General features: G+C 40.5%; 1 protein-coding gene and 1 pseudogene across 1 annotated transcript in view; one reads left to right on the forward strand and one right to left on the reverse strand.

Annotated features, from left to right (window-relative positions):
• Positions 1-2,679: 2,679 nt before the first annotated feature.
• Positions 2,680-4,513, reverse strand: LOC101576066 (annotated as a pseudogene).
• Positions 4,514-5,192: 679 nt separating this feature from the next.
• LOC101576462 (L-amino-acid oxidase-like) overlaps positions 5,193-11,616 on the forward strand; it is a 12,482-nt gene continuing 6,058 nt past the window's right edge. The window contains exon 1 of the mRNA XM_012512627.1: positions 5,193-5,235. Within this exon, the coding sequence (XP_012368081.1) occupies positions 5,193-5,235 (43 nt within the window). The remainder of the gene's footprint in view (positions 5,236-11,616) is intronic.

Below are 11,616 nucleotides of genomic sequence, written 5' to 3' on the forward strand. Positions count from 1 at the left end.
AAGAAGAATATATGCAGTGTATTATTTGTTGAAACTGTCCTTCCGATTTGATTTGAAACTGTCTCATTGCTATCTGTTTGTCAATAAAACTTTGAAAAAAAATGGCAGGTTTGACTCTAGAGAAAATGTAGAACATTTTCTGCCTCAGTTTCCTCTCTGGTCTGATCTTCCATTGGTGAGGAGGCAAGCTTAGCTCTTGAGATTCCCCATTCTTGCCTTTCCAGGCTGAGAATGACAGCTCATGTGCAAGTTGTTTCAATAACTTACCATGAGAGGAAGAAAAGACTTCCTCTCTCTGATCTCATTTCTGGTCTTTTCCTGCCACTTTGTACTTTCCTTTTTTCAGGCAAGGTTAGAGAGATGGGAACCCTAAACTTCCTCAACATTTCTTCTTGCCAAACAATAAAGAATCTTTAAGCTAAGCCCACAGAATGAGTGTTTGCTAATGCCAAAGGTAGGGAAGTCATCTAAGATGAGGGTCACATACCCCTTCTCTGGTTCAGATGAGATATTAGAACTTTGGGGGCCAGGAAGATAACTTAGTAGAATAAGTGCTTGCCTGGAAAGTGCAAGGGCCTGAGTTCAATTCCCAGTTCTGAAAAAAAAAAAAGATGATGGAGAATTTTGTCTATCCAAGATATTGCACATAAAAGCCATATCCCAGCTTAGTCTTGTAGGCAACAGTCTTCCCCAGGAGACTGAACCTGAAACACTGGAAAGAACTGAGTTCTAGGTGAAAGCAGAAGGAGCTATTTCCAAAGCACCACACCAAGGAACCAAGATTCATTTAGCCTAAGGGATAATCTCCAATCTTCTCTCTCACATGTACATAAAAGACTAACAAAGGGGGCCGGGGAGATGGCTCAGTAGGATAAGCGCTTGACTGGCAAGCACAAGGACCTGAGTTCAATCCCCGGTTCTGCCAAAAAAAAAAAAAAAGACTAACAAAGGTGCCTTTTCTATCATGTAAATTGTGGTTGCTAGGCGATGGATATAAGTTTCACCTGTGAGCTTCAGAGATATAAATTGTTTCAAATTTTTAAAATACAGCCTTGTCTTGCTGCTAAGAAAAAAGAAGTTGTTTAGGTGATTAGGTAGATAACAGGAATGTCTTAGAGACTACTTCACCCTAGGGCCCAGGGCAGGGTTTTTCTCCAAGCCATTTTTTACCAGCCTATCTCTTTGCAGGAGAGGTTATGTCCTGTCACCTGAGAAGTGTGCCAAATACATCCAACTCACTTTTTGATTGCTAGTGTAGTTTCAACCCTCAAAAGTTTATCTTCTAGCTCTAAGGAATTCAGAGGGAATGTTGATTATAATATCATTTCACAGCTAGGAGTATAGTTTAATAAAAAGAGGGAAAAAGAAAATATGATCTTATGTTCAGGCTTTCTTTGCACTAAAGAAATAATCCTTGCCTGTGTTCCAATGTAAACATGAGCCACAGGAAAACCAGACACCTCTAGCCCTTGAAGCATCCACTGTCACTGAGCACAAGGCTACTCTCCCTAGATCTTTGGAAACTGAGGATAAGGTTTCCAAGAAAACCTTAAACAAAGCATTTTCTGCTATTACTGAGTCTGAGGCGTCTCCTGTTTGTCTTTCAGGCCTCATACCAGGGATCAAACTCAGGACCTTATGATTGCCAGGAAGGCACTTATGCCACTGAGCTATCTCCCTGGCCTGTCTGTTCAATTTGTGACTGATTATAACACTTAGACCATTTTGGTTTGAGCCCAATTTTTTTTTAATTTTTGTCTGTTTAGATTTTTAAAGTATTTGCCTATAACTTAAGTTGGTTTATAGATGTCATTAGAGCTAAGGACATACCAACTGATCAAAATGATGTCAACACTTGTTTTACATGTTGTCTGAATGCAATAACTCAAAAAAACTCAGTGGTTAAAAATAATGTGCTAATTGTTATGATCTTGTTCTCATATGACATTAAAAATGTATGATCATTTAATGTCCCCTTAGGCTTAGAGAAATTGCTGGAAAAGACTCCCCTTGGTGAAGAAGTGGCAGCTTCCTGAAAATATTTTGTTCTTGTCCTTTTTTCCTTTAATAGGACACTAATAATTTCCATAGCCTTAAATGAGACACATTCCAATAAATGCTACTGAACATATTATTGTAATATGTTTATTATTGGTTATCATCAAAAGGTTAAGTTTTCTTTTTTTTTAACAGTAGCCACTGTTCAAAGTTTATTTGGTATTATAGTTGGTGTGACACTGGGTTGCACTGCTCACAGGTAGATCTTTTTACATTATATGGCAATGTACACTGCATATATATATATAAATATATATATATATATATATATATATCACAAGATAAAATCCTTTAAGATAGTTGTGCACAAGATGTGTAGTATTGGATTTGTACACCGGATCCCAGGCTGTGCTAACTGGGGAAAGGTCAGACAAGGCTTGGTGGGTGAAGCTGTGTAACCAAGTAACACACATCTGTCTGAAGAGTAACTGGAGCCTGTGCAGTGAGGTGTCTGGGATGCTGGGCTACTTCATGGTAACCAGGACTACAGGTTCAGCAGCATCTGGCACCAAGACAGAGCTGTGGGGCTTTGTGAACTGTTTCTACTTCTAACTTCCGGAAGCTGATGCTTTCCCAGGCCATCTTAAGAGTGCTGCTTTCATCACATGTCAGATAGAAAGGACAACTGGCACAACTCCAGCTAAACCCTCCTGCAGCCTAGACAGTGATGTGGTGACACTGGAAGACTCTAAAACTGCAGCTCCTTCTGGATCGACCACACGGTATCCGCACTCTTCTTAAAATGTGCCTCTTTCTCAGGACTCAGAGTCACCTTCACCACATCAGAGGTCCCATTCTGTCCCAGGACACAAGGGACACTAAGGAAGACATCATCCTTGATTCCATACAGCCCCTTAATCATGGTAGGAATTGGGTGTACCCTCCTAAGGTTCGTCATTATACTTTCTGCCAAATCTGCCACCAGCAGTCCAGTGGCCCAGGATGTGTAGCCTTTTAGTTTGATCACTTCATAAGCACTGTCAACCACCTGTTTGTGAACCTCTTTCCAGTGCTTCTTATCCCCATCAGTTCCCAACTCAGGGTGCAGATTCTTCAGGGTGACACCAGCAACATTCACACCACTCCACACAGGGACACTGGAGTCTCTGTGCTCCCCAAGGATCCAGCCATGGCAGCTCAGTGGGTGCACACCCAGGCTTTCCCCCATCAGGTAGCGGAACCGGGCTGAATCCAGGTTGCAACCACTGCCAATAACACAGTTCTTGGAAGCTATTTATCTTCCAAGCCACATAGGTTAAGATATCCACTGGGTTGGACACAACAAGCAACTTGCAGTTGGGACTATACTTCACATTAGGAATGATGAACTTGAAGACAATCACATTACACTGCACCAAATTAAGGCAGCTCTCTCCCTCTTGCTGATGTGCTCCAGCGGTGATGATAACCAGCTTGAAGTTTGCGGCTACATTATAGTCTTTGCCAAAAACAATTTTTGGTGTCCTAAGGAAAAGGCTGCCATGGTGGAGATCCATCATCTCTCCCTCAATTTGTCTTCCATGACATCAACAAGAGCAAGTTCATCTGCCAAGTCCTTCATTAAGATACTGATGGCACAGGCCATGCCAACAGCACCAACCCTGACACCCTGATCTTATTCTGAGGCACCTGTTCCTCCTTAAGGAGATTCACAATCAGATGATCCTTGAGACTGGCCTTGAGCGTCTTGGATTTAGAACCACAAGGAACCGGGAATGCATGTGGGGCGAGTGTCAGGGTGCACGCTTCTCAGATCTGGACTCAACAGCAGCAGCTCCGACAAGAAGGTTAAGTTTTCTATGGGTAAAGCAATACAATTTTCTTATTAAAAGATGTTCTGGCCACAAAACTAAATTAAGAAACACAGGTTCCCACACAGGTATAACAGTCATTATTTTTTTCACTATTGTTAAGCTCATGGTGTACTAAATATATCCATGTCTTTTTGTTGTATAGGTCTTCTAAGATGTTAAACTAACATTGTTTATGGTGACAACCTTTTTTAGACTCAAATATCTAACTTTCTTTTGTGCTCCAGCTACTCGTAATAAGAGATATATGTCAAACCAGCATGAGACCACCAGTCAGATGATAGTTTAAAAATAAAAGCTGGGCCGGCAAGATAGCTCAGCAGACTAAGTGCCTTCCCTGTACCACATGCTGCGCTGGCCCTGCCTCCAGGGTGCGCTGAGCCAGCGACTGAGTCCGGGCGTGTAATCCCAGCACTGGGGAGGCTGAAATTCACTATGAGTCCAAGCTGTGTAGTGAAACCCTGTACCACATACATAAAAAATAATAAATAATAAAAATAAAAAATAAAAGCTTTTGTCTATGTTATATCACTACACTTAGGGCAACTCAGGCACCAAATAATTTCACATACTAAAATTAGAAGCTGGACATTATAAATTTCTAAGTTATACTTATAAGACAGTACATTCTTCTTAAATGACATCCTATTAAGGGATAACAAATTAGGTAAGAGTTTCCTTGTGTAATTTAATGCCTTGTGATCAGACAGAGATGCTTGACTAAAAAGATTCTTCTAAAGGCCGGGGAGATGGCTCAGTGGAATAAGCACTTGCCGGGCAAGCACAGGTCCTGAGTTCAATCTCAGGTACCACGAAAAAAAAAAAAAAAGACTCTTCTATAACCAGCCAAATAACTCAGTGAACTAAAGTGCCTGCTTAGGTAGGCTCAGGGACCTGGGTTCGACCCCCCGCATGCCATGCTCTCCCCACCCCTGGGACATGCTAAGTGTGTGACTGAGCCTGGGCGTGGTGGCACACACCTGTAACCCCAGCACTTGGGAGGCTGAAAACAGGAGGACCACTACAAGTCTGATCTGTGTTGTGAAACCCTGTAGACCTTATACTAAATACATTAAAAAAGACTATTCTATCCTAAGATAGACATTTAATGTGTTTCAAAGATAATATCATGATGTGTGGAAGACCACCACACTGCTCCCTTCTGAGAAACAAAGCCTTTGCCTTGACCTGTTCCAGACCTCACCTTCACCTGATTCACTGAGATATGCAAATCTGGCTGTATTAACACAAATGTCCCTTGCCTGGCTACAAGAATATTATTGAGTCCAGCACCTGTGATCTCACTAATAGCAAAGTGGCAACATGCAGGAAATGACAGCCCGGATAGAAGCTCAAGCAAGAACCTGTGAGATTCAAAGGCTAAGACATGACAGAACAGTCAGTGCTAAAGATGAGAATCTGTCAGGAGTGTAGCTAGAGATGCATCTGAAGCTTCAAGTCACAATGACTAGCTTTACATACTTCCCTAGGGAGTGAATGGAATCTTGGGATTACCAGTATCACCCTTTTTTTTAAGAGTTCACATTATCTCACTGGGGGTGAGCCATCCTCTTCCACCTACTAAGACTAAAATCACTAAGACTAAAGACAAGATTCAAACTGCAGAGTTAATGATGGCGCCGATGTACCCTTACTACCATTAGATCAATATTACCTAAGCGACTATACTTCCAGTCTTATTGATCAATAATAATTTTGACCCATCTTGTACCCACCTCATGATTTGGCACTATAGAACATCCTTTGAGAGGTGGGCTCATTGGCAACCCACTTGAGACCACTCCTGTCTTTCAAGAGCTATTCCTGTTCCTCATTCCCCCATCCTTATTTCCCATTCCTTCTCTCCAGTAAATCTTTCTACTCTTAAAAAAGAAAACAGATAGTAACTGTTTGTGTGGATTAAAAGTTGAAATTTCCATCCATTTCTAGTTGAAATATAAAATGGCACAGCCACTCTTAAAACTTGACTGACTGGCTGTTCCTCAAAAGGTTAAATGTAGTTTCATGGCCCAGAAATTCCACTCCTGAGAGTACACCTAAAAGAGAGGAAAGCCTATATCCACCAAAATCTTGTACAGAAATGTTTAGAGCAACATTGTTCATAATACTCTCCAAAAAAGGGTAAAAGGCAAATGGTCATCAACTATTTACTGAATAAACAAAATACGTTATATCCATTAAAACTGTACATTATTGATTGGTACTGTTTCATAGAAATCTTCAATGACCTTTATTTATTTTTTAAGAGCTTTGGGGAATTTATTTGCACATTTTCTTGCCTCATTAACCTGCAAACAACTGGAGTACAGCATACACTGGCATGCATGTTTAAGAAACAGCAAATACTTCAACATTATCTTAAATGAAGCAGGTAAAGCTGCTGCAATGTATTTTACAGCCAGACTTACTGGTTATTTATACCATGATTTTCTTATGCAAAACAGAACTAATCACACACAAGGACACTTAGCATACTGAAATACAAAATATATACACTACTACATTTTCTTTTAAGAATAAAATATAACACTAACTTTGAGATTTGGAAACTGATTGAAAATGTTTTTATATGACATAGAAAATAAAAATATATTCTTCTTTATAAAGTTAAGGAGACTGATTTCCAGGAATGAGTTTTAAAATTTAATAAGAAGTCATGTTGGACAGTCTAAATGTCTAACAGCATCTTATAGCTACTTTTGTCTTAAAGCATCTGAGTAACTATGGCCACAACATTCAATTAATTAAAACTTTAAATTGCATCCTTTATCACTACTAGACTCAGAACTATGTTTTCTTCCCCCTGCAAGTGTGGTTTATTATAATCTTATTCCTCGTAGACCATTCAACACATCAATTACCTTTAAATAAGGTTTCATCTAATATATATTATATAGTCTTGCATAACTATCATATTGAGAGCTCTTTATTGTTCACCCAGGAGCACACTGCAACTTCTCTTGCCTTTTGAATTATGATCTTTGCTATTTCATATATGCTACTTCTGGAGGTATTAAAATATTTCAAGTTTGTATAACTAGAAAATCTTACTTTTAGTTTTCAAAGGTATGTTTGCTAAGTATAAAATTCAAAGAGGACAGATCTTTTCTTTCAGTCCTGTAATTAGCCTAGTTTCTTACACACTTGGTCCTTTTCTTTTTCTTTCTAATGTGGAATAAGATGCTATTTAATTTTGTTCTTCCATAGCTAATATTTTTATGTATATGCTTTAATGATTTTTTATTTACAATAAGTTTTGAACAATTAAAAAACTGTACATTATTTAGCCATCAAAAGGAATAAGTGCTAATACCTGTTGTTATAGTTTATATTGAGATATCTCTCCAAAACTTTATGTTGGGGATTTGGGGAGGTGATTGGAGCATGGATCATAGGAATGTAATACTCATGAGTAGAGTAGTTCAACAATGATTTTATACCTAAATGTGGTGTTGGAGAGAGGTGGGCCATGGCGGGGTGTGACCTAGCAGGGTCTCTCTTTCTCCATCCTCCTTTGATTTCTATTGGCTTCTCATCCCCATATCACAAGCTCTGCCATGTTCTTCTGCCATGCTGCCCCGCCTGGAAGCCACCCAGCTATGGACTGAAATCTCTACAAACTGTCAGCCAAAATAAACCTTTCCTCCTTAACTTGTGGGCATCGGATATTGTGTCTTCACAATGAGAAAACAACTAAGATACATGCTAGAGCATGGGTGACCCTCGGACATCATGCTAAGTGAAAGAAGCCACTTACCAAAGACCACATATTTGACTTTTCTATTTATACAAATTGTTGTCCAGAATAGACAGTTCCAGAGACAGACAACAGATTAGCCATAGCCTGGAGCTAGGAAGATGGAAAGAGGGGCAATGGCTGAAAAGTATCACATTTCTTCTGGGTGAGCTGAAAATGCTCTACAGTTGATTGTAGTGATGGTTTCACAACTCTGAATACACTAAAAACCACTGAATTTGGTGCTTCTAATGTCTGGCTTATGTGGTGTGAGAACTGAATCTCAGTAAAGCTATTTCGAAATGTAGAAGGAAATGGGATAAAGAAACCTATGCCCAAAGCCCAGAAGTTCAAATATATATATTTTAGATGTGTTATATCATTGGATTGTGTTATATTTTTAGATGTATTATTTCATTGGATTTTTCCAGAAGCATTATGATGAAAGAATCACCTTCATTTCAGATACTAATTTTGCACAGTCTCATCTCAACTCAAGCCCTAGCTCCAGTGGAAAAGATTGAAACTGACATAGGGCACACCAAGCGCAAGGTGCTAACTAGGATCTTCACACACAGCCTCTCAGTTTATCCTTAAAACATCCTCAGCAGAAGGCCTTATCAGCTCTGTGCTTCAGATAAGCAGGCCCAGGCACAGAGAGGTGTATGCTCTGTGCCCTCAGACACAGCTTCCATAGGACAAAGCAGACGCCAACTCAGGTCTGTCAGATTCCACTGCTAATACCCTCTCTCCTATGAAGCTTCTGGTGCCACGATCCAAGTCCTGAACTACTAAAACCACCCCTGTTCCTACTCCTGCCCCCTCCCTAGCTCCACACTGGGACTCAATCCATGTTTTCTGCACACTTCTCTTGCCATTCATCCTGTCTCCACCCCTCACTGCACAGACAAAAGCTGTTCTTGGCACCACAACCAGTTGGCTGAGTTCCTCAAGGAAAGGAGTTCCAGCACCAAAACAGATCACCTATGCTGAAGAAAGCCCTGGGAGACCCAAAGGAAGGGGCAGAAACCCCTTTCCTCTGCAAATGGACCAGACCACAGACCTCTGCCCTGCTTGCCAAGAAGTCCTTGAAAGGAACAAGGACACAGTCCTTTCACAGGAGACACAGTCCTGACTGGGGATTCTGGACAGACTCACAGGAAAGCAGAAGGAGCTACAGTAGAACTACAGTGGGACAGGGACATTCTCTACTGCAAGCAGGCAGGAGGTTTGTCCTGTGCTGGGAGCCCCAATACTGAACATCTAACCCAGCCTCATCACTCCCTAGCAGCTATTTATAGCAGCCTTGGGATGGCCTACCTGTTCCCACACACCTCCTTCCCGCTGTTACCAGGAACTAGGTCTGAGCCAAGAGAAGGGGCTCTCACTAGGGAGGACAGGTCTGGAGGAAAGTGAGATGCAGAAGATGAGGCTGAAGATAAAGTCAACCTTCCTGTGCCTTTCACGTGGCAGATCAGGCCTTCATGGCAAGGCTGCCCTGCCTGGTCCAGTCAATAGAGTTAGACTAGACCAGGGGAATGAGACTGAGTTACTGCAAGAGTAGAGCTGGTTTCTCATAAAGAGAAGGAGAGTTGGCCCAGATTTGATATCAACAGCAGGACCATGGTCAAGATAAATAGTAAGTGGGGTGCCTCCTCCAGGTCTGAGAAAGAAAAACCTGAGGAAGTTTTTCCATTGAACATTGGAATAAGGAGAGGAGCTTAATGGTGGGGTGTTGGTTAAAGGGTTTGACTTGCTCAAGGACAGGTCTCTGTACAGGACTATGCAAATGAAAGAAGGATAGGAATAAAATAGGGAGTAGGAACTTGAGAGGCTGGGAATGCATTGAGGTGTTAAAGAGAGTCAACGGGATGGAGCTGGGTCTGGAGAATGAGTCTGGGGGCTGGGTACATTCAAGAGGAAGAACATAGTGGTGGAGACAGAAATGGCAATAGCTTAAGGATATGGAAACATTTGTGAGAGGTGGCGAGTTGATTGGAAAGGCTGATATAGGCCTGGAGGTTGTGGAGAAGGGGTAGGGCTTGAGAACTCTCTCCAGTGGGCTTGGTGACCCCTTTTCTGTGACCTGAGGAGATGCCCCAGTGGAAGGTTCTCTTGGCACTGGGAAGGGTCTGCACTGTTAGCTGGCCACGTTACCTGGCCCTCCTCCATAGGTGGGCCCTGGGGATCCCCTTCCTTCTAGGAGCTGTCCAACCAGTACAAAGACTGGCAGAGTTCTCACCTACCAAGAAAACCTAAAGCCAGTGGAAGGAGCACACTGTGTTGAATCTCTGGCTGTTCCTGTTGAGAGTAGGTAACACTGTTCTCACAGCCCTTCATTTTAAATTCCCAGGTGAATTTCTCTATACATCAGACCATTTGGTGGTACAGAAGCAAATGAAGTCACTCAGGATTTGTGGTATGTAGCTCTTTTAAAAAAAAATTATCAGTACATGTTTGTAGTACATAATGTTTGTATCCTTGTATGGAATTGATTAATAAACATATATCTTCCTCTTTTTCATCCTCTTTCCTTTTCTCCCCTTTCCTTCCCCTCCCTTCCCTTTCACTCATCTCTTAATTACTTCCTTTCTTTGTACATGTTTGTAGTGTGCAATGTTTTACATTCCTAGTGTGGAGTTGGTACATGTACATAACTAATCCCAATTCCTTTTTCATCTCTTGTCCCTTTCCTTCCTTTCCTTCCCTCTTCCCTCCATGTCTTGATCTCCTTCTCATTTGAGATCTACCTCCATGAATCCTATCATTGTATTTATCTTTTCTTTTGCTCTCTGTTTATAGTTTGGGCTACTCATGTAAGAAACCATGTGATATTTAAGCTTGTATGTTTGGTTTATTTCACTTAAGACTATGGTCTCCACACTGACAAAAGAATGTACAAAAGGTGGTACAGGGCTACAGGATAAATCCTGAGAATACTTGACTGACCTTATCAGATACAAAAGTTACAATTCTGGGTATATAGGTCTTGCTATATCTTGGTCTTAACCATCCAGTAGAAAAGTCTAAAAATGAGGTTTATAAAGTAAATCCATATTAGTACAATGAGCTGTAAAAGGCTCAAGTCAATAACTTCTGAGGATAACCCACTAATATTATAGACTGCTAGACAGTATTAAATGTTTAGTTGAATTCAAACACTTACAGTATTTAGATGCCAATAGAATATTCACCTCTGACAGGACAAAAAAAATAAATGAATAAATAAAAATTTTTTTAAAAGAAAAAAAAAGGAAATAGAAAGAAGCAGTCAATGCTCTAATTAGCTTCATCTCCTTTTTTTCAATTTTTTGTACTTTTTCTTTTCTTAATTTCTTATACATTGCTCCAGTTTTTTCTTCTTCCAATATCTGGTAATATGAATAGCTGGTTATAAGACAATACCATGTATTACAACAAATACTGTGAAATGCATATTACTTTGTTAAGTAAAATTCTGTATGAGTTGTCAAAAAAAATAATTAAAAAAAAGAATGGCCAATTTTCAAAATTTTGTTTAAAATAAGGGTTTCTTTTTATAATATACTCTAAAATAACCCATGTGGGTTAGTTATAATGATATATATTTTCAACAAATTATTGTTCTCCTTGAAAATTTAATATTACTATTGTCATAATACTCATATAGATACTCATACAAAATGTTTACATGCAAGCAGGCGCAGGGACCAGGGGTTTGATCCACAGGCCTGTTGAGCCGGCCCCACCCCTGGGGCACACTGAGAAGACAATTGAAACTGGGCGTGGTGGCACACACACCTGTAATCCCCACTCTTGGGAGGCTGTAAACAGGTGGATCACTACAAGTTCAATCTAGTAGTGAGACCCTGAACACTCTATAGACCCTTCTCTGAAATACAAAATAAATAAATAAAAATTTACAGAGAGGGGGCTGATGAGATGGCTCAGTGGTCTAAAGCACCTACTTAGAACAAGCTTAGCATAGCACAGGGACCATGGTTCAATCCC

This window comes from Octodon degus, unplaced genomic scaffold (assembly GCF_000260255.1).
Source record: "Octodon degus isolate 3935 unplaced genomic scaffold, OctDeg1.0 scaffold00245, whole genome shotgun sequence".
Taxonomy (NCBI): domain Eukaryota; kingdom Metazoa; phylum Chordata; class Mammalia; order Rodentia; family Octodontidae; genus Octodon; species Octodon degus.